At 35.4% G+C, this 24,987-nt stretch overlaps 1 protein-coding gene across 2 annotated transcripts in view; it reads right to left on the bottom strand.

Annotated features, from left to right (window-relative positions):
- LOC124358939 (inositol polyphosphate 5-phosphatase OCRL-like) overlaps positions 1-20,820 on the bottom strand; it is an 87,399-nt gene extending 66,579 nt beyond the window's left edge. The window contains exons 1-3 of one of the 2 annotated variants that reach the window (XM_046811215.1): positions 20,527-20,644; positions 16,061-16,362; positions 495-623 (exon numbers count right to left, since the gene is read on the bottom strand). In XM_046811215.1, the coding sequence (XP_046667171.1) occupies positions 495-552 (58 nt within the window). In that variant the 5' untranslated portion in view covers positions 553-623; positions 16,061-16,362; positions 20,527-20,644. Of the gene's footprint in view, positions 1-494; positions 624-16,060; positions 16,363-20,526 lie in introns of both variants that reach the window. The other variant, XM_046811214.1, reaches the window with a different exon arrangement.
- Positions 20,821-24,987: the final 4,167 nt, after the last annotated feature.

The raw sequence follows: 24,987 nt of genomic DNA, 5'->3' as shown, positions 1-24,987 counted from the left end.
TTGTTCTTGAGTTCCTCATCACCAATGAACTTTTAACACAAATTCATCATTTTATTTATAAAACATGGATAAATATATATTTAAAAAGCACTGAACAACTGATTAAAGAAAAAGTTTGATAATTAAACAACACTGAAGAGTATCACTTATATAAAGTATAAGTATAAAAAAAGTAAAGATGTCTTATTTGATCAGGCGGTGTTAGGGCTTAGATGCCCTCTATAACCTTATCCTGGGGTCTAACGGCTTAAAGGTGACTTCCGAACCACCACCAACGGCCAGGCAAGCAGGCTGCTTGCAAAGACAGGATTGCTCATCGGTCACCCAACCAAGCAGCAGCCACACTCAATGTTTTTTTGTCCGGTTATCGTAAGATAACCATTGTACCCGCGACATTACGCCATTGGCTTAATGTATCATTGGTTAAGTATCACATCCCTTAAAATGTTCAACTAAATTAAACTTTAGCTAATTAAAGTATAAAATCAACTTACACTCAATGACACGAAGAACTTCACTGACAAAATTGTTGGTCTTGGTGTCAGGAGTCATTTCAAATAGCAACTTGAGTTTTTTGGAGGTAATATAAACATCAGTGCCATCTTGGTGCCGGCTTTCTGTATCTATAACAAATCAAGAATTGTGATTAGTACAAAATGGTACAAACAATGTTTAATACTAAATATAACTAATACATCCCCCCCATTCCTAGGATTCATTCACCTGGCTCCAATATCAGACAGCGCCGCACGTGATGTGTTAACGAGTCATTCTACAGGCTTTGCCTGTGTTTGAGATATGTATTGTAAAACAATATCCAACTAGTCAGCATATAAACAATCAGGCATCAAATCAACTGTTAGAGAGTAATACCTAGCTTCTTTTACTTCATTAACTAAAGTTTTAAACACACAGCTCCACTTAACTTAAATAAATTCATTACATATTTGAGAAGAAATGTATGGGGTTTGCCCTTTTTTTTACAAATTTCCCAATATATTGGGCAAGAAAAGGGTCATTATTCACTAATTGACACGAGACATCTAAGATAAAAACCATTTGAAGTTGATCCAAAATACTCAAAGATCTCCTTAGAAAGGTAAACCCTTAACTGCTAAAAAACAATGGAAACTATTTTTGAGAGTATACTTCAAATTCAAATTCAAATCTTTATTTGTCATTAGGCTATATTACAAGCAATAGACATTGTCATACTAATACTAAATATACTATGCAGTATACAAATTGTCATAACTACAATAATGATAAAAATCTTCAATAGAATATGGTGCAGTCCTCACCAAAAAACTTGTAATTATTGTTTTGAATACATTAATACTTAATTTTTTTTACATATTCAGGTAAACTATTATACAATTTAATTTGCATATATTTATGACTGTTTATCACTTTTTGGAGTCTGGTACTTGGTAAATTAAGATTATCACAGTTCCTAGTATAGTGGCTATGATACACATTGCGTTCAACAAAATCAGATAAATGTTTTTTAACATATAATAAATTACACAATATATACAAGCTAGGTACAGTTAAAATCTTAAAACTAATAAAATATGGCTTACAACTTTCTATCTGACTTATACCAGCCATAACTCGAATTGCCCTTTTTTGGCATAAAAATACATCGTTAGCTCCAGGACTATTTCCCCATAGCAATATGCCATAGTTCAAGTGACAATTAAAAAATGCAAAATAGGCCATACGCAAACAATCAGAATCAACATTATACTTAAGCTTAAACAATAAGTATAACACTCTAGATAGTTTAGTAATTAGCTGCTCAGTATGATAATGCCAACTAAGTTTTGAGTCTAGATGAATACCGAGCAACTTGACATGCTGATTGACTAACTCTCCATCTACTTTCCTTAATGTAAAGATGATTTGTTCTGACTTATCATCATTAAGTATTAACTCATTTGCTGAGAACCAGTCACCAGCCCTTTCCACTAATAGAGCAGATTCACGTTTCACATAATCCAGAGAGTAACCCTTAACCAGTGCTGATGTATCATCTGCAAAGAGGACAGACTGATGGGGGAGGTTGGATGGAAGATCATTAATCATAATGACAAATAGGAGTGGCCCCAAAACAGACCCTTGGGGAACACCTCTAACCACTTCCCGCATACGAGACACCTGATCCCCCATTACAACCACCTGTTTTCTGTTCACAAGGTACGAACGTATAAGGTTTAATTCTTTGCCCATTACACCATACTTAGAGAGCTTTTTAAGCAGTATTTTGTGCGATATAATATCAAAAGCTTTTCTCAAATCTAACAGAGTCAAAGCCAAGAAAGAATTTTTTTCAAATGCCTTGAGAACTTCAGTAACAACCTTTTCAACTGCATCAATGGTAGACTTACCAGCTAAAAAACCAAATTGTGCATTCGTAAAGTAATTATTTTGTACAAAAAAAGAATATAGTCGTCTTTTGATAAAGTGCTCAATAATTTTAGAAAAGATTGGTACCAGAGCAATTGGTCTAAAATTAGCAAGTTCATCTACATTCTTCTTCTTTTGAACTGGGATAACTTTAGTAACTTTTAAACTTTCAGGAAATATTCCTTGATCTAAAATTTTATTTATTAGATACGTAACAGGAGATACAATTGCTGGCATTATACACTTTATCATCTTGTTTGAGAGACCATAGTAGTCTTGACTAGTAGAACCTTTCAAGTTAGAAGTTATATGTAACACCTCTGCCTCTGACACTGGATCCCAGGCCTGTCTAGCATCTGGATTAGATTTTATTTCGTTGACATTATTCATATAGTCAATATGACTATGCTTCACAGAATTGCCACTACTGTTTGGACCATCCTTAGCAACAGATTCACCTACACTAACAAAGTAGTCATTAAACGTATCTGTTGAAATTGAAGAAGGTTGCTGTTTCTTTACACCAACTTCGTCTTTAATTACCTTCCAAGCAGTTTGACACTTGTTTGTTGCATTATTGATCAGGTTTTCATTATACTTATACTTAGCCCTCCTGATAAGATTTCTATAAGTTGCCCTACAATTTAAATAACAATTTTTGTCTCTAGTATCCTTAGTATACTTATACCTATTGTACAAATTTATCATAGTATTCCTAACCCTATTTAGTTCAGGTGTAAACCATTTATTATTTGTTTTCTTGCTTCTACCATTAATTAAATTTACTTTTTTATTTTTTAAAGGACAATAAATATTAAAGTTAGTACATACAACATCCATAAAATGATCAAAGGCAGCACCAGCATCTTCAACCTCAAACAATCTGAGCCAGTTCAGATTATTTAAACTACTGACAAATTGATCAATATTGCCTTTTCCCATTAGCCTAAAGCGAATTATTTTTGGGACATGTTCAGGCTGTTTTACAACTATGGCATCTGTATTTAACCAGATAAAATCATGGTCAGATACTTTAAAGCAGCCTATGTTGGACTGTAATCTAATATTAGTTGCCAGATTGTCAAGGCAGTAGTTACCCCTAGTAGGAGTAAAATTTGTTAAGTGGAGGTCAAAAGACTTAAGCAAGTTGTTAAGCATTCTACTCTCCTTTGAATCACTTAATGTACATACATTAAAATCAGACCCTAAAATTACTTTAACATGGTCAGAATTATCCAGAACTTTACTTAAAAAATTTTCAAGTACCTCTAAAAACATTGATAATTTAGAACTTGGTGTTCTGTACAGTGATATTAAAATTACTGGTTCTTTACTTTCTAATTTTACGGTAGCAACTTCGAAAACACCAGGTTTACAAAACTCATCAACATTCAATTCCGCAACACAAATGTCTTCCTTAACCAGCACGGCAGCACCACCATAGTGTTGTTGAGGTCGGCAGTAGGTAGCAGCCCACTTGTAGCCTTGAGGGACGTACAGGGGTACCTCGTGTGGAGATAGCCAGTGCTCATTGACAAGGGCAACATCAAAGTCATGTTCATGTAGAAGGAGAGTAAAGTCTTCAAGCTTGTTGCGAATAGATTGCAAGTTAATATGCACAACCTTAAACCCAGCATTAGGAACATTTATAAAGTCTTTTCCCCTAAGGCCTTGGTTCGTGGGGATCCCATTTCCACTTGTAACTGAGAGTATGGTATTGGAGGGAAGTCGTTTCCCGAAAAAACAAAACTGTCTGTAGTCACTGAATGAAAACTCAAACCATTTGCCTCTTGATTACTCATAAGGGGTGTTGAAGTACTTGGTGCTGGTGAGCCACCAGGGACCAGGGGGTCATTAGATGGCAGTAAGCTTCCAGGAGCTGGTGGACCTCTGACACTCAAAAGCAGGTTGTCCGGTGCCGGCTGAACACTATCAGCCGCTTTGCTAGTAGTTTAACTCTTCTTCATACTGTGTGAACATAATTTTATCAACATGCATTATTTTTGACAGGTGACCTAAGTAAGAATATTATGAACATGTTCGTGAGAATGTTCATGATGTTTGAGTAGTTTGTAGCTGTGTTTCGTCACTACAATCGTTAGAAAAACGTATTGCTGCATTATCTGGCTGAAATAAATAGCATTGAATATAAATAGTTTCCCAGTTGACTGTGAGTATTGTAAAATATCTCTTTAAAAATATCTCCATTAGGAAGAGTGCTCTTAAACATATTTTGGGACAATGTTCTTTTACCGTCATTGTAGATATAGAAAAATCCAATATTATGTTTCATTCTGGACATTGTTCAGTAACATTCTTAAGTGCTGAATTTAACTTAACTTTTTTTAGTGTGTAAAGTTAGATAAGGTCGATGAAGAAGTCGAAGGTCTTGTTGAGCCACCTTGACATTCATAGGTAGGGGGACATTGAATGAGTAAAGAATGTTCCTATTTTTAAGTAGTTCACGTTCGTCACTCTGGCTTTTACTAGGGCGTTTTTTGTACAAAATGTCTTTATTTATTAGAGGTGGAGTTTTGGTAATATATTCAGCAACCACTTAACTTTTTTACCATGGTAACATACTCAAAAACGGACAAAATCACACGAGACAATGAGATGGGTAGTTGATGATGGTAGTATGTGGTTGATGATCAGACTTAAACAAGAAGAAGAAGAAAAAGTGCTTTATTTAAACGATTACAAATAAGGTAACATGATAATCCTCTGATAGTATTTGCACTATAAAACAATGGTATTAAACCGTCTGTTTGGTTGGTCGCTACATTTAAATATATACATATACACTTTCCACATTTATTCTGCTTTAGAAGCAAACATATCTAACAAAAGCTCAAACTTAAACATTTTTTTTGATCAGACTTAAACAACAAAAAATACGCACAGCCCCAATGACAGACAGAGCAGTGATGACAAACTAGCAGGCACTGTGGCGAAAGCCACCAACTACAAGTGTTCACGGCAATCACATACAGGCCATAATTATCCGATCCGCTACCTACCACGTGCCACCTGTTTTTAAATCAGGGCCTATCGTCCACCCATCATTAGCCACCAACTTGGTTGTTGAGAAGTTATACTGTTTTTGTGTTTATCACTTTACCCTCCTAACATACACATTTGTAAGCTACCAGTTGTAAACCTAAAACAATGGTCTTGAACGAAGTTTTGGGATCAAGAGCTAAGAATATTAAATGTATGTTAATATATTATTTTAACTTTATCCTAGTTAGAAATTTTTTATCTCGAGCCTTACAATCTGGTCATTGCAAAAAAAAAACAATGCTGTAACTTGCATTATGGTAACACATTTATGTCCACTGCAGGAGAGGGATATCTCTAACCTTGGCATCTTGTGTAATCTAGGGAGTGATATGGTTCAAAAGGTGGGACACAAGACTTTTCAGAATCTTCCCTAGAATTGACAGGACAACCACTCTTAAAAATAGGAACAACATAACCAGGCTTGATAATTTGGGGAAAAATTTCAATTTCCTCCCCTAGAGACTCATTGACAAACTGTTCAAGAGGCTTGGTTACAATGTACCTACAGTACTTAAGCAGGGATGCTGGCACATCATCAGTACCGGCACCCTTTCCAATGTCCAGAGTCCTGAGTTAATGCAACACCTCAACTTTTGTACCAGTAACTGATCCCACCAATATTGTTGTAACCAAAATCAGTCAGTGTCTAACAGATGACAGAGAGAATATAGTTCTTAAGTATTGGAATCAAGTTACAAACATGACTGAGATAGTTTTTATGACAACCAGTAATAAGACCTTACACTTCACCCTTGGTCTGCTGAATTCATAGTAATGTACAATGAGTGTTCCCCTACACTCATGTGAGTGATTGAGGATGAGCTGCTTTTTCAATCCTAAAAGGACAATAAAAAACGTTTCTATTTTTCTTGTCTAGAAGCTTTTTCTCATCCTTCTCATTTAGCCTCCATGTTTCGGATCCGTACAAAAGCACTGGACATTCTAGTTTTGTATATTCTAGTTTTAGTTTTGTGAGAGAGAGATTTGGTTGAAAGTATCCTATTGCATGCATATACACATCTAGAAGCATAACAAGCTTCTAGTTTTCGAGAATAGAATTCTACGTAAAATTTATGGGCCATCATATGAACAAGGGGTATGGAGAAGAAAACATAATAGAGAAATCAGGGAGCTGTACAATGGTACAGATGTAATAGGAGAAATAAAGTGCAGAAGACTCCGTTGGGCAGGCCATGTTTTGAGAAGAGAAGAGGAATGCAAACTGAAGAGGGTAATGTATGGTAACCCAGAAAGAAGACGGCCCCGTAGGAGACCAAAAGTGAGATGGTGGAACCAGGTGAAGGCTGATATGGAGAAGGTGGGCGCTTCAGAGGAAGATGCAGAGGACCGTTCAAGATGGAGGAGCTTTGTTGGTGCGGCTAAATATCACCTCCGATATAAATGGCCCTGGGAGTAAGTAAGTAATTTTTCTTGTCATCAGTGAATACAGGCTGTGGCAATGAAATTTTAAAAGAATTTATTCAACCAGAAACTGAATGCAATATCTGTGCAGCTAGTAATAAATAGTAGTTTGGAAATTGTGTACATCTAAATCTTAATACGAGTCACTATTACTAAATTTAGTCTGTGAGGTTAATATTACAAGCAATTAGCTTTGAAATACTTAGTTCATACAAAGGTTTTTATTAAAAATACTGTCTCGTAAATTATTTTTCTGACACTATATAAAGTATTACTGATTCTGATTGTTAATCATAGTACACCATTTTCCCCAATAGTGATAATTATTAGAGTGAGTACTAATGGTTTATAATTGATATTTCAAATCGAGTTTCTCATGGGAAAATGTATAATGAATAAAATTAAGCCATTAATATTACCAGATTAATGGATTTTAAACAACTCATAAACTTTGAAAAGACAATAAAATATAAGTGAAACATCAATGGATTTGGGACGAGTTCCTATTTTTTTTAAACTGTGTTATCAGTTTTAAAATGTATCCGCATGTTGAAGAAAGCAGAGCCTCAAATGAACAACAGGCAGCTAACTTGCGTATCCTCTTAATTCAAATTAAATAAAATTTTACTATTTACAGGGTCTGTATAATAAGTAACCGGACTGAGCCTGCCCCGCTCCGTCAAAGGGTCTGCTAACCGGTATCTGGTGCTGTAGTGGTGGTGGGGGTCTAGTGAAAGGGAACCGGGCTGCAGCAGTTGCCTCCAAGCGCTTGGAGAGTTAGTATCGAGCGAGAGCGGAGTGCATGTTCAGTTACCCCGTCGGAGTGAAAATGGAGAGTACGATCGAGCAACGTTTTAGCATTAAATTTTGTGTCAAACTCAAGAATACGACCATGGAAACTCTTCAAATGATTCAAGAGGTTTAGGGTGAGGATGCTCTGTCCAGAACTCAGGTGTTTCAGTGGCACAAAAATTTCTGGGAGGGCCGCGATGACGTCCATGACAAACAGCGCGTCGGTCCTCCATCAACGAGTCACACGGACACAAATGTGCAAAAAGTGCGTGATGTGTTGAACAATGATCGTCGTCTGAGCATTCGGGCTATCGCAGATGAGGTCGGAATTTATAAGATGACCGTTCAAAACATTATTAACACGCGAGAGATCGCACTCACTTCCCGGACGCGAGAGGTCGCGCAACGGCAAATTGCTCACGCTCGTCTTTTACTCAAATTGCAGCTTTAATTTGGTGAGAAAAGTTAAAAAAAAAACTGTGTTGTCTTTATTACTGTCTTTCAGTATATACTAATAAAAGTAATTGGGCACTTAAGTTCTAACAAAGAGAAATATTATTATAATACACTGTATATTTGGTTCGGAATTGGTGACTTTTTGGTACGAAAAAGGTCGCGTGTGAGCAATTTGCCGCAATTATATAAATTAGGCTTTTAAATGAAACATTTTATTACAGTAAAGTATTTTATTATGAGGAAGAAATAAATTTTATAATATGTATATTTCCTTAAAACAAAACAAATTGCCTCAAAAATGTTATAATATAATAATAAATCAATATTTAGGCAAAAGATTACTAATTCAATAAAATATTATGTACAAATGAAGAAACCTATTTTATATCAAAGAAAAATTATAAATGTTAACGAAAAATTAATACTTCTTTCTAAATTTCATAAAAAGTTAAAATATAAAAACCCCTAAATTAGTACAAGTTTACTAATTTAGTTTCAGTGGACATTATCGTCTAAGCTAACTGAAGAAGTGTGTATGTATGTATTCGAAAACATTACAAAAAACACAAAAACATTAAAATATTGAAGATTTAGAAATATTTCCAATATTCGCAGATTTAACAGAATGCACTACGGGAGAGATCGCGTGAAGGCATATTGCCATGGCAGGTGCAGAGCTACAACAAAAATTCCACCACTCACAAACAAAGCCGGCGACAGACTAACAGTTGTCAAGGTCAGGCGCAGGGATGTACTGGGAGGGATAAAACGAGACCCTGTTATCCTGGGGCATCAGTGTAAACGAAAATATAAAGAAATCAAAAAAGCGCGGCAAACTGCCGCGGGCGCGATCTCTCACGTGTTAAGAACGATCTGGGCATGAGGAAGATCTGCGCGAAGCTGGTACCCAAACACCTGACTGATGAGCAAAAGAAGCGTCGTGTTGCTGTCGCTTCGGAAATCCTTGATTGACTGCAAACCGAACCAGAGTTTTTCAACCACGTTATTACAGGAGACGAGACGTGGGTTTTTGAATAATATGATCCTGAGACGAAGCGGCAGAGTTCGGAGTGGCACACACCGGCGTCACCACGACCGAAAAAAGCGCGCATGAGCAAATCGAAGGTGAAGTCGATGCTCATTGCTTTCTTTGACGTGAAAGGCATTGTTCACAAAGAGTTTGTGCCACCCGGTCAAACTGTAAACAGCCAGTACTACAGAGAGGTGCTCCGTCAACTAACCGCCCGGGTTCACCGAGTCCGTCCGGAGATTGCCGATTCGTGGATTCTCCATCACGACAATGCACCGTCGCACACCTGCCTGCTCGTCACCGAACAGTTGGCAAAACAGTCGAGGGCAACGTTGCCACAGCCTCCTTACAGTCCGGATATGGCACCACTGGACTTCTTTCTGTTCCCCAAGATCAAGAGACACCTTAAGGGGATGCGGTTCGGGACTCTGGAAAACGTTCAATGTGCTACGACGAGGGCTCTAGACAACATCGAGGTTGCCGACTTCCAGGGAGCGTTCAGGGATTGGAAAATACGGTATCAGCGTGTTATCGACTCCAATGGGGACTACTTTGAAGATTTATTATACAGACCCTGTATTTCAAAATATTAATATTCAAAACAGAGAAATTTCACAATTCCGTACTTTCAAACAAAACAATTGTATTTTCACTGAATCTGGCAAAAAAGTTGAACACCCTACAGCGTTTATACTACTTACAGCCAAATACTAAAATTATCTTTTATGTGTGACAATTGCCTGAAGGTGCCTAAATATTTCCTATAAACGTAATGACAAAATTATATCTCAGTTTTGTATATTTTAACTAGATTCAACAAATTCAATTCAATTAAATTTATTCATTATACTACATCACGTTACATGCAATTCTTGCAAGAAACCATAAAATCCTAAAAAAGTTTGCCTGTAGTCAATATAGACTATTTACTCTTTATTTTGATGTGGTTAATTTTCACTTATGAGCCGCCTCTAATTAATTGTTAAAGAATCTAATGTTTTTCAGTTAAAAGTATTAACTATCAATTGTTACAATAATTATAAATAAATATATAATAAATTAATAACAAGAAAGTACGTAACAAAATTATTGATATTTTAACACTGTAAAATAAAAACCATAAACCATGTATATCCAAGCCTATCTAAACAGCAGAGAATATCTTGTCAAAGTCAAAGTCAAAGTGTTTATTTGTCAATTAACAATTAACATTGCATGACAATGGTCAATAATTTACAATAATAATAAAAACAAAAGATAAAATAACTAAACATCTTATTTGTACATTAGATAATCTCTTACAGAGTAAAACTCTCCATCAATCAAAAAACACCTAAGTCTTTTTCTAAATTTGCTAACAACAGTTTCTGCTTTTATTTCCAGTGGGAGACTATTAAATAATTTGATTGCTGAAAAATATAACTGGTTTTCAAAAAATGAGGTACGGTGTTTTGGTACAGGTATACAGATGGAGTTTCTTAAGTTGTAATGAGTAGGAGAATCAGAGGTAAAAATGTGCATATTTTTCTTAAAGAAGGTTAAGGTTTCGAGTATGTATAGGCTTGGGAATGTAAGAATTTTGTTTGATCGGAAAAAAACCCCTGCATGATTGACTTCTTGCCAGCCCTAATACAATCCTTAGAGATTTCTTCTGCAAACGAAAGATGTATAGGGTCTTTGTGTTTTCAGAGCCCCATATTGGAAGTCCATAAGCAAGATGTGGGTAAATGCACCCATAATAGCCAGCCAGAAGAATTTCAGTACTAGAAAAACTGGAGAGTCTACGTAATAAAAATATGCCGCTGCATAATTCCCACACACCTTGTCCATGTGAAGGTAAAAGTTCAGGCTTGAGTCCAAAATCACACCCAAGAAGTTTGTAAATTGTGACGAGTTAATAACGGAATCGCCTAAAATAATGGATGAACTTCCACTATCACCATTCATGGGTGCTCTAATATTAAAATCCAGGAATGTCGTCTTTGCAGTGTTCACAGTAAGGTGATTTTCTTCCATCCATTGAAGAAGACAGCTGCCTTGTACAAAAATATCATATTCCAGGTTTTCCCTATTTTTATGTGACATATTGAAAGATGTGTCGTCAGCAAATAAGCACAGATTTCCTCCGCCCACACTAGATGAGATGTCATTAACAAATAATAGGAATAAGACTGGGCCAAGGACAGAGCCTTGGGGTACCCCTGACTTCACTGTTTTCACAGAGGATACTCGATGACTCAAGCAACCAGAGTGGTCAACAAAGGGAATTTCAACTACCTGGCTACGCCCCATCAAATATGAAGACACCCAGTCAAATACGGCACCCCTAATTCCAAGGTTTTGTAGTTTGCATAACAAGAGCCCATGATTGACAACATCGAACGCTTTTCGGAGATCCAAGAAAACACCAAACGAATGCTGACGTTCATCCAAGGCAATAGAAACATGATTGATGAAGTCAAAAACGGCATCAAGTGTCGAGAAGCCACGTCTGAAGCCAAATTGCTTTTCAAAAATGACATTATTATGCGATAAAAACGACAGTAAACGAACAAGATACAGCTTTTCCAAGACTTTTGAAAACGTTGATAGGATAGATATGGGCCTATAGTTTTCGATGTCATATGGGCTTCCCTTTTTCAGTAGTGGTTTAACTATTGCTTGCTTTAAAATACATGGAAATACACCACTTTCGAAGGTAGCATTCGCAATGTGGGCCAAAGGCCAAGCCAGCTGCTCAGCAACATCCTTCAGAAGGCTAGAAGACATCCCATCAGCCCCTGAGGTGTGGCCGGGCTTTAAGGATTTTACTACTGCGATTACTTCCCGAACATCTGTTGGCCACAGGAAAAGTGAAGGTACAACTGTCCGCATCGCATGACACACTCGTTGTGGGTCGTCAACATTCCAAGAACCGCCTCCAAGACGTTCGCCCATCTGGGTGAAGAAAGAATTAAACTGACATGAGATAACAGTCGGATCGACCACTAAGGAACCACTTTCATTCTTAATGGAGTAACAGGTAAAATCCTTAGACTTTTTGTTGGGCTGAATGTCCTTAATGATGTTCCAAACGGCCCTGTTTTTGTTCTTGGCCTTTGTGATGTGTTTATAAACCAACCCAGCCTTAGCAGAGCGAACTCTAGTCCGAAACTGTTTCTTAAGATCACGGTAAGATTTTCGCAAGGGATGTCCAGAACCAAGGTGTTTCGTCAGAGAATACATAGTGATCACCTTCTCTTGGAGCTGAAGCAAATCTTTATTGAAAACCACCTTCGTAAAAGATTTGGTTTTCTGGTATTTTACCTTCTTTATAGGAGCAATTAAATTAAAATAATATGAAAAAGTAGATAGGAAAAGTGAGAACTTGGAGTTCACATCTTGTGCACTAAGAACATTAGCCCACATTTCATTTGCCAACAAGTGTCTTAAAACATGGATGCTGTTATCTGAAATTTGACGTTTGAGTTTGAACTTAGGAGTATTTATCATAGGAGACACATTAACCTTGAGATCACCAACCTGAGCATGGTGGTCCGATACTGCCGTTATGACAACTTGAGTGACCAGCTCACTTGGATTGATGTTCGTAAAGATGTTGTCAATTAGTGACGTAGACCCATTAAACTCCCTGGTATACGATTTTACTGTATCTCTAAGCCCAAAAGAAGTAATGAGATGAGACAGTTGTCTGGCAGTTTCATTATCAGAACACATGTCAATATTAAAATCACCAGCAATAAGAACCCTTACGCCAGATTTCAAAATAGAACCAAGACAATCAGTTAAAGAATTAAAGAACAATTCAATGTTACTGAAATCTGAATGTGGAGGTCTGTAAACAGAGATAACTAAATATTGAGAACCGCTTAAATCCACTGAAACACTGGCCAGCTCACAAGAACCCTCCTTGCAAAATCTCGAAACGTCAACAGCATGACAATGCCTCAGACCCTCGTGAACCAAGATGCACACGCCACCTCGCCCCTTAACGGACCGACAATAACTGGACACGACCCTAAACCCAGACAAAACAAAAATATTCATCTCTGATTCTCTCAGAAAGTGTTCTGAGAAACATAGGATTTGAGGCGAGAGCAGATCCACCATAACCTCAATCTGGGCCAGTTTAGGCATAATACCCTGGACATTTTGATGTACCAGCCTAAGAGTGTCTAGGTGATCGCCTTCATCCCCCCGTACGACCCGTTTCCCGAAGAAGCTATTGAACGCACAGGAGAGGGCTCATGGGAAATCTCTGGTGAAGGATCACGGGGAAACCCAGTAGTGGGCCCACAGGAAGGCACAAAAGGATTAGGAGCGACAGGGAAGGGCTGCAGGGCATTGCTAGAGAGGATGGGAGCCACCGAATCGGAAAGTGAGCGTTTAGAAGTAGATTTTAGTAACGTGGAGAGCATAATGTGGCCCAATTCAAAGTTGCCACTCCTATTTAGGTGCCTTTCGTCTATAGCAAGGTGGTGCCTACGAATACAATTGTACAGATCAATAAATTCAACATTAAAGTTGTTACACATCAAAAACAACTGCTCGTTCAGATAATCTAGAGCTATGTCATTGATATCCCGACGCCTTAAGATGCTATTTAAAATTATCTTAGCATTAGGAAATTCAGTCTTACAAGTATACAGCAGCTCAGCCATCCTGTGCAAAACCTCTTTCTTGCCACAACCACCATCATATCCAGCCCCACCATTATAACCCATAGCCACATCATTTGTGCCGACATGAATATAAATAACCGGTGGCTGGACTTGAACATAATCTTTAAGTTTTCTCTTTATGTTTAAAATTTTTGCACCAGGATTTACATCAACAGTAGCTCCCCTATATACACATTGTTTACTTGAAAATCTTAGTAACGAATCCCCAATAACCAGGCAACTTTTCAAGGTAGACGTATACATATTATTATTATTTACAACATTGGGACTACTCTTTTTATGTATAGAATCTCTATTACTATTTAAACTATTTACATTTTTTCTTAGGCTAAGGTGGCTGTCCGTGAGTTCAGGGTCCTTACTTGACTTACAATTACGACACCGTTGTCGTTTGCTACTATTAGATTCCCTAATGACAGACATCCGTTTCACGTCGCTCTCCACATTCCCTGACTTCTTACACCTCTTAGACTTAATACATTGAGTCATGGCATCCTCTTGCTGGCTCGTCCTCCACACTCCAGAGACACTTTTCACACGCCCAGTGTCATGGACATCCTCCGACTCAAACGACGCTAGTTCTCCGTATTTGTTCTTTGTCTCAACGATGGGGACGGCTGACACCCTGTTAAGTTTATTTTTTGCCTTCCTTGTCCGATTGTGTTTTACAATTGACCATTTATCACTATCATCAATGCTGCTATAATGTTGAAATGATCAGCTCATTTAAGTCTTGATTGAAAGAAAAAGAAGCTGAATATAACAACAAAAACCTTGTAGCAGTGACAAAAAAATAAAATGATTCGTTCCCATAGAGTGAGAGAAATAATAGCTTGAAATAGTTTCCACCAATATATCCCATACACTCTACACATAAACGTGGTGTTCAAATAAAAGTCTACACCGCAGTGAATTTGTCACTATGCCGTGACTGTCATATGAAAACAAACTAAAGGGATAAAAACAATATTTTATATGTAATAATTTACATTTGAAAAAAGGATTAAATATTGCAAAAATAAACTGTGCAAACTTGTAATACCATTTTATTTTGTATGAAACTTACTAGGATTAAATACTTGATGACTGACGAAATTACACCAACCAATCAAAAAAAGTTTAGACCACAATGATAACAATGACCTTTGAATTGTTACAAAATAAGTCTTACAATATTACTCACTGAAATTTTACAACTTTATAATTATTCAGATAATACTAATAGTATATTCTTAACTTCCGTCAAATCTCACTCCAACGAGTGATGCAGAGAAATTCCTGTAATGTAATCTGCATTGCCATGTCAAAACGTGTAGAATTTCTCTGCATCAGTACTGACATTTAACAGAAGGTCAAACCTATTTTCAGTTGATTCGTTCAGCCCAGGACCCAACAATGTTTTTTTTTTTTTTTTTCCAGAGGGTCAGGTTTCCTGGGCATGGTAGTTTCCTCTCAGCCATCCGGCTTATTGTGCACTCTCTTCCAGGTTTAGCTGTGTCAAATCCCCGGCCTTTACAAAACCAATACATTTATGATTCACATAGTGTTCAAAAATATTTAAAGGGCAGAGCAACAGTATGAATTTACAAATCACATCAATAAAATAAATTGAAAATACTAAGTCTGATTTGTAATAAAACCATTAAAAGTATAAGTTTTACTTTCAATAAAGCAGGATATACACAAGTCCACACTAGTCTTTCCTAATCATAGAATGGAACAAAGAACTATCAAATCCCACAGATTGTGAAACAGATTTATAAAATAAAATGACACAACAATTACCACTGCAATTAAGAATACATCTGACTCAAAATGGATTACCTCGTTAAAAAAATATTACATTAGCATTACAGACACCAACAAATATGAAATTTAGATTACCATAAAAAGTTTCTTTTACAAAACTTCACAACAGTATAGCTCTTTTAGAATTTGATCTGATATAGCCTGGTTACAAATTTTAGGAATTTTTCTTCACAATATAGATTAAACTTTTTTCAATCAATGCTATTAGAATATTTACAGTAATTTAAAGTAGAAAAAATTGAAATCACAAAAATACCATATTTGTTGATACTAAATATAAAATCGTATATGTCTGATAAAGTAATCACACACAAAGAGTAATAATTATTGTAAACTAAAACTTGTTAACTAAAATGTGCAGAATTGTGTTTGTTTCATTTTATTTTTTCATACATACATTGTACAAAAGTCTGCTATATCAGAATTCAGTGAATTTTATCGTATTTCAATGTTTTTTTTAAGCAAATGACAATATTAAACTTTAAACTTTCTAAAGCAAATTACAATATTAAACTTGAAACACTCAACACATTCTGAAAAAAAACACTGTTTAAGTTTAAAAATAAAACATCTGAGAGAATAAATGACTATGTCGTATGTTGAGACCTAAATGTGAACTGGCTTGGGTGACTTGAAGCACAAGATACCACGTCTGCTGTGATGACACACTCCTCCATTTCTCCACATGATGCTATCTGTCTATAGCAACACACACTATCAAAGCAATAAATAATAACTGTTATTCTATTAGTATAACTGAATGATCTCTCCATATTCTAAGAATAGTTATCAAATATGTATAATTTCATACTCTTTGACAAGCAAGAATTATATCAGAATTTTGGACACTTACCATTGTTATATGTTACAAAAGGTGACTGTAACACACAAGATGGAAAATGTCCGAAATTCTGTTATCCTTTCAAACTTTCCATCATCAATAACAAACTTTAGGCAAAAAACAAAAATTATACATTAGCATTAAGCGTGTTGACCAACAAATTATATTTTAAAACAAAATTCTCCATTTTTATCTCTTAATAATCAAAATTAACTTTTAAAAACTACAGATCTAGTTATGGGTTCTGGACTTACTAAAATAATTGAATTTGAGTGAACTTTTACACAGCTCTGTTAGTTGAAAGACTATTTCTAGGTCTATTACTTAAATAGAATTTGCAGGAACCTTTCAGTGGAAACTTACATTGAAATATTGTTATTACTGTGGAACGTTGACAAGATAGTTTAAGCTACGTTAACTACAATTAGTTACGGAAACATTCCATGATGAATGCTGAATGATAATTCTTAGTACTATGAGTTCAGTTGTTCCTATGGTTTTTTTAGTCAAGGCCACTGTTCGAATAATCAATATAGACTAAAATGTGAGCATTTTTAATATTTATTAAAGATGCCCATGATAAACTTTACCATATTAGCTAATTTGATTATTATTATCCACATGTTGAAATGAAATTCAAACATCATTTATCCATGCCTCTCTCTGGTCTCTCATCTAATTTAGTAACAGTACACAATCTAACGCATAGTTCATCATGTTTTACTTGCTGTTTCCAAATTTTCTATTTAAAAAAAAAGTATTATAGAATGGCATAAAAGAAAATGTTAAAAATTGAATGTGAAAAATGTAAAGAACATTGTAACTTACTGTGCTTCCCACATCTGATGTGTAACAATAAACTCAACTCATAAATATTGTTACATAACAATTGTTTTTTAATTGAAATATATTATGTAAAGCCTTAACATATAAATTAAGTTGGGGTATTAATGCAAGATCATTAAAACAGAATTATATTACTTACCTTTAAATTGCTAACTTAATTCTACCTTAACAGTGTGTGTAGAAAACATTATCATAATGATGTCTATTTCCAAATCTAACTTTAAAAAAATAATCTTTTGTGTGTATCTTCTAGAATTGTGCCACCTAAGAAATTAGTCTTGATTATTTGGTTCTTATCTTTGCTAGTTAACACATTTCCAAGGCATTGTTATATGGTATAGTTAAATTTTGTTATGTAAGCAGTAGTTGTCTGTAGTGTATTAGTGCTTTGAATGTATTATGGAATTTGTATAGGTGTCATGAGTGATTGATATGCCAAGATCTCTTAATGTGAAGAGTTAAACCTGATAAGGTACTGGATGCCTGTTGCAACCAACTTAACAATAAAATTACCGGTCAATTTGGTAAAGACACAAGCATTTGCCTGCAAGATAAGAACCTGAGTGAATTCAAAGACCTACTACTAGACCAGTTAAAGGCTTTCTGGCTCAGTCGGAAGAAGTAGGTAGATTTGGTGATAACTGAAATATTTATTCTCATGGAATTTACATGTACTGAGCATCTAAAAAAGACTGTTAAAGAATGTCTATAACAACAATGTTAGGAACTGTTTAACCATTTTCAGACGAAACATGGGCGCTGCCTAGTGTGCTGTAGCTCCTCTAGCAGACGAATCACTGCATGTCTACATCTCATTTCACTGATGTATGAGATTACTTCGGTGGGTTCTATTGGCTCTGTATTGTGCTGCTACTGCTCGGGGAATAATTTGAAACATTATTGCAGCCGTTATTTCACAGTACATTTACTGGTTTGTTACGAGCTGCAAAAGTTCCAGCAGAATGAATTGTCTGCCGATGTAAACAAACTAGTTGAGCCATTGTGAATCGGGTTCTTCATACTTTTACTGTTGTTTGTGTCGTAAAACAAGTTTGTTTTAGTTTTAATCTATTGTAAATATGAGGTTAAAATGCAATTAAATAACGTAATCAGTTTTAGGCCTCATTTTCACATGAAAATATGTAAATTTTATTACTTTGGCTAAAGTTGCTATGTTATTGTGTTAATACAATGCGTAAATTATTCATTTAGTATTAATTATTTTCTGGTGGCTACAAGTACAAGTGGATTATAAATGAATGACATTAGTGATATACTAGATGACAGTAACATCCAGTGATGAAAAGACCGATTTGCCTCCTCCACCTGATGAAGGCCTTGATATCCCTAACAGTTACGATTTGTATAAATTTTATTTTTTACAGCTTATTGGAGTAGATATAATATTACAAAACAAAACAAATAAGTTATGATACACATATTCACTCAAATACCTTTCGATGCACCAACAGCTTTATAAAATATACATTAAACCTGGGACTTTGGCTTAAAAACAACAACAAAATTTGGTTTTAATTGTTAAATTATAAATTTCAAATATAATGGTGTAACAAAAATAATTTTCTTATACCTTGGTTTAGTTTTTAGTTGGTTAGTTAAAAAAAACAACATTATTCTTTAACTCAACAATAAAATATAACTAGATAGAGAAACTAGAATTTTTTTAATGAGTCCCGAAAGGGTTATGAATTCCACAACACTTTATTTTCTCTACATTTACAAATAACGGAGTTGTGAACTGTTATAAAGTTTGAACAGCACATTAAAAGAAATGGCTACCAAGCTGGCCAAGATATTCAAAAGACCAATTTCTGTACCAAGTTTTAACTTTTTTACCATTTCTATTTCCAGTCCTTGATGATAAAAAATGTTTAAGGGATTTACATGTAATAAGTATTTTGAAAACTGTCCAAGATACAAAATAACTGTTGATTACAAAATGTTTTGGAAATGAAGCATTCTAGAACTTATTTTGTTTTTTTCTCTAGGTTTATAAATAAAAACAGAGTTGTGAATCTTGTACCAAGTTTTAATGTTCGTCATATTAAAAGGAAATGGCATACCAAGCTGGCAACTCGTCTGAGATATTTATTAAATCAATTTTTGTACCAAGTTTCAGTCTTTTTGGGCTTTTTTTGAGTGAGTTATTATTTGTACAAGCTGCGTTATATAGGATATGTATATATATACAATTTTGAACGAGGGGAGGTTTTAGGCTCTGAGAGTCATGTCTGCTGAAGTTATGCAGAAATTTTCGCTAAGTGCTAACCAGAGGGCAATTGCAATAGTCTGATGTTATATACAAAATCTACTTAAAACTTGTTTGTCATAGTGCATGTCATGGGTAGCAGGGCTTCTGACCTCAAAATTATCATTTCCTATAATTTCTTGGCAACATGTGACTGCACAAAAAAATCAAGTCACACTGTACATTCAGAAATTACCAAAAATGATGCATGTTTTTCTGAAGGGTCTCTACCAGTGGGTATACACTTCAAAACATTTACAGTATTGACCTTATCAGGCTTGATATCCATAATATGTTTTGTTAAGTTCCTATCAGTAACACGTTGAAATGCTTCTTGGTTAAAACTAGTTTCGACCAGCAGTGTTCAGGCAATCAATGAACCAAACAAGAGTCAATTGGTTCAAGGTCAGACGTTGGTCTGATCAATATTTAAAATTTTATTTTCATTCACTTGTTGTATTTTAGAACATCACAAACTAAAACACAACAAGTAACTTAAAACATTTTGGTATTGTCATTTTTAATGGTAGTATTTTTAACGAAAGAAAGATATTTTGAAAGTTAGTTAAAGATATGAAATATATACATGCAAAGTAATTGCCAATGGACATCTGTAACAAACTGGCTACACAGTTTCTGAATCAAAATTTATAATTAATGATTAAGGTTTGAAATATTGTATTAAAAAATCATCAGTGAATAATTTTTAGATAAATTATTTTGTATTATTTTTAAGTTGAAATATGTTTTAAATCTTTAGTAAAACCAAAACCATTAAAGAGCCCCAACAAGTTAAATGCTTCATAGAAACAACTAAATTCTGTTTAAAATTTGATTGTGCACATCTTATTGACATTGATAAATAAACATTGCCGCATTATTTCTAAACATAGCGGCAGCTACTCACCAATGTCACATTTGAAGTCAGAGTTGATGGGTAGCACCCGCTCCACAGTCAGTTCTGAGTACGCAATAGGAGGTGTCTGTGACGACAGAAACACAATAAGAGCGTAATTTCCATCCTTCTCTATAAGCGCAAGAATACGTGACGTCCTTACCCAGCCCTGCATCAGACTGGCCTCATGTGTCTGAACAGTAGTTAAGGAAGAAATGTAATTGTGCAAAAACTTGCAAAATAGCTTAATTCTTTCTATAGCTATCACCAATATATAGCGTCAATCCTGCCATTAAGCAATTATGGATTTTACATTGCTTGTTAAGAGCATAAAGAGAAATTTTGAAAGAAATTATAAATAACAAGAACATTTTTAAACTTTCTAATTTGAAACCCTATGTTTAACCCAAGTGTGAGTAGTGTATAATAACTTGAAACAAAGAAGTAGTACGCCCTACTACATGGTACATTGCATGCAAAATTTCACGTTTATAGTTTATTTCATACTTCAGAAGTTCTGCAGACAGATAGACAGGCAGACATCATACAGGTAAGAAATTCTTATATCCCCCGACAGACAAACTGTTGCTAATTCATGTACATTATAGAACTATATAGAATATAGAATAATAATAATGACCTCAAAGTATCAAGTAGGTGACCTTGTTATTGCTAAGCTAAGGGGTCATCCGTCTTGGCCAGCAATCATTGATGGGATAGAAAATAAAGGGAAATCTCAAATATATAATGTAGTATTCTATGGATCAAAGGAACGAGGAAAGTGTAGATATAGTGAACTGAGTAGCTATATTGAGCACAAAAATAAACTTCTAAGTGTTAAGAAAATGAGTGAGGACCTCAAAATAGCAATAAATGAAATTGAAGAAGAATTTAAAAGTAAAAACAAAATAAAACCCTCAAGGAAATCCCAAAATAAGTTTTAATATGTCTAAAATAAGTAATGTGGAGGAAATCCCATCAACCCCTTTGATGAAAAAATGTACTCCTACCTCATTTCAAGATGTAACCAAGAGTGATGCAGGTGTCAATACTACACAGGACATAGATTTAAATTATCAATTGCAAGCACTAACAGATAGATGTATCAGCTTGGAAAAAAGTTTAATTGAAGAGCGCAGTCAGTTGGGAAAAACAAATTTATTGGAAGAAAGAGTTAATCCTGGAACGAACAACTGTGATTTGCCAAATAATGTTACATCAGACTTTCAAAAACAAATACTTTTACAGGAGTTGAACAGTGCTAAAAGTGAAATTTTAAATCTTAACAGTGTAATTATTTGTTTACAAAATGATTACAAAGGGCTAGAGGGTGAAATCCAAGACCTCAGAAACAAAACTAAAGGTTGTATGCACTGTCTTCCTTCATTAAAGGTATGTACCAACCAATACATGGATGACACCATCAAAAATTGGACCTCATAAAACCAAATCCACATCCTTGTCAGCTGACTCATTTAAAAACCGACTTCTCATACTGGCTGATAGTCACGGAAAAAATCTAGGTCACTTGGTTGAGCAAAGATCTTCAGTGAATGCATTCTCTTGTATTATATTCAATTCATGTATTGCATTCTTGTTGTATATTTTCTCTTAAATAAATGTCTGGCAGATGAAAATTGGATTTTTTTAGATTCTTTTACTTCTGCAGACACAATATTCGACTCCTTCAACAGTTGTTTCATGTTCCACTTAAATGTTTGCTGTCCCCTTAGGAAAATAAAAACAAAAGGTAAAGGTTCAGAAGAATTCTTGGATAACACTGGAATTCTGATTTCTAGAAATAAATTAAAATTTTATAATGAAATATTCAGGAACACTAATGATTATAGATTCAAATCCTTCTATAGAAATTACAAAAGAATTTATAAAAAAGTAATAACTGCTGCAAAATCATACGAAATAAACAATAAACTAAAACAGTCATCTAACTTCTCTAAGACAGCTTGGAACATTATAAAAAAACTCAACAAATAAAGCATCTTCAAAATCCATTCAGCTTGATGCTGATGGGATAAAATTAACCGATCCAAATGCAATAGCTTTGGAATTTAATAAATTTTTCTCCTCAGTGGCTGGTTCTCTTGATGCTGACCGTGAATTGGAACTGGATACAGTCACCACACATACCCTGCTTCATCTATGGTTCTGACTCTGTGTGTGTGAGGACGAAGTGCGACGTATTGTAAGAAGTTTTTCAGCTAAAACTTCCAATGACATAAATGGCATATCAATGTGGCTTATAAAACAATGTTATCAGCACATATTAAGCCCATTGACAAAAATCATAAATGTTTCTTTTGAAACTGGCACATTCCCATCCGCACTCCAATTGGCAAAAGTCGTACCTGTTTTCAAAAAAAAGGCGATCCAAAGTTAGCGGATAACTATCGACCAATTTCAATTTTACCTGTTTTTAGCAAAATTTTTGAAAAACTGTTCCTGGACCGACTTCTTAATTTTCTTGACAAAACACAAAATTTTGTTTCTGATCTACAATTTGGTTTCAGACCAGGAAGATCAACTTTTGGAGCAATCACCCAACTTGTAGACTTTATTGTGGAGGGCTTTGAGACACACCAAAGAACGCTCAGTGTCTTTCTTGATCTCTCAAAAGCGTTTGATACTGTTAATCATGGTATATTGCTACACAAGCTGGAAGGCTGTGGTGTACGAGGGACAGCACACCAGTGGCTCCACTCATACTTGAGCAGTAGAAGTCAATGTGTTCAGGTCCAGAATGCAGTATCAAGTACTATTAGAATATACCAAGGAGTCCCACAGGGATCAATCTTGGTGGGTCCTGTCCTTTTCTTGAATTATGTGTGAATAATATCCAGGCGTCAGCCTTATATGGGAAAAATCATTCAATACGCAGATGACACGACTCTCTGTTTCCGGGCTGATTCTCTAACTACATTGGAGATTCAAACCTTCATTGATCTTAACTCCTGCATTCAAAATTTTCTGGTAAATAATCTCAAAACTAATCATGAAAAGACAAATTACATCAACTTCTGTTTACGTGGGTTGAATACTTATGAAACCCACAACAGTAATGATGGATAACATTGTTCTGGGAAGAAAAAAAACTGATTCTGCTTAAATTTCTAGGAATACACCTAGATAAAGGGGTTAACCTGGAAAGTTCACATTGAAAGTGTATGTGCTAAATTGGCAACTGGAATTTTTGTCCTTCGCAATTTATCAAAGTTTTGTACGTCTGATGTCTTAATGATGGCTTACTATGGATTAATATTTCCATACCTGTCGTACGGAATTTCTCTGTGGGGCAGTTGTGCCATATCAAACTTGGAAAGAGTATTCAGACTGCAGAAAAAAGCTGTTCGAATCATCGCAAAATTGAACAACAGAGAGTCATGTCGAAGTGCCTTCAGGGAGCTCAACTTGCTAACTCTACCCAGCTTGTATATTTTAGAGACTTCATTTTACTGTCGATTTCAGTGTATATTGACGCAGGGCAGTGATATACACAAATACGAGACAAGAGCTCGGGGGGCGCTTTCGAGCACGACAGCATAGAACAGCAGCATTTGAACGCCTCCCTTCTCAAGCTGGGATCAAATTCATTAACAATCTCCCTGAAACACTAAATTTAGAAACAAATCCAAAAAAATTTAAAAACCCAATTAAAACACTACCTGGTGTCTTGTGCTTTTTACTCAGTTGGCGAGTTTATGGAGCACACTTGGGATTGATATTCGCGGCAGTGTTGCAATCCTGGGGGTTGATCCCACGAATTATGAATTTTGTATGTGTATGAATGTGTGCCTGCGTGCAACTGTATGGAAAGTCGAGTTGAGAATGGATTTAGTTTTTAAGATAAATACCGTAAAAAATTGGTATTATTGACTATTGCAATACAATGTAATATATATTGTCAACGCAATAAAATATATTCTATTCTATTCTATTCTATTCTTGTGTTCGGCCAGGAGCAAGATTTGGTGGCGTGGTGGAGGATTTCATGGATCTGAGTAAAGACTTAACAAAAGAAGACAGTGTCCTTATCATAGCTGGAACAAACAATATGGAGGCTATGGGCACAGAACGTTTCCTGAATGAGGTTCAGGAGTTTCTAACAAAATCAAATAACTTAAACCTGATTCTTGCGACGCTGCCAATGACGCACGACCAGCCTAATTTAAATTTAGATTTAAAAATTTCCAAAATTAATAGGGAAATTGAAGTTATTGCTGCCAAGAACAACTGTCTTGTTCTTCCGCTTCATCATCTACCTCGCCACCTCTTTACTAATCACGGCTTACACCTGAACAAGAGAGGAAAATTAAGAGTAGCCGAAATGATAGTTAAAATCATTACCACAACTAGCAGAAAAAGTCAATCTACCTTAAACTCTACTTGCTCACCTTTATTACCAAAAACAAGTGGAATAACTGTTGTGGAATCTGACATGAGGGTTGTTTTTGGGGA

The sequence above is a fragment of the Homalodisca vitripennis genome, chromosome 4 (assembly GCF_021130785.1).
Source record: "Homalodisca vitripennis isolate AUS2020 chromosome 4, UT_GWSS_2.1, whole genome shotgun sequence".
NCBI classification, from domain to species: domain Eukaryota; kingdom Metazoa; phylum Arthropoda; class Insecta; order Hemiptera; family Cicadellidae; genus Homalodisca; species Homalodisca vitripennis.
Note: the sequence above shows the minus strand (reverse complement) of the source record. Positions and strands in the feature narration are given on the sequence as shown.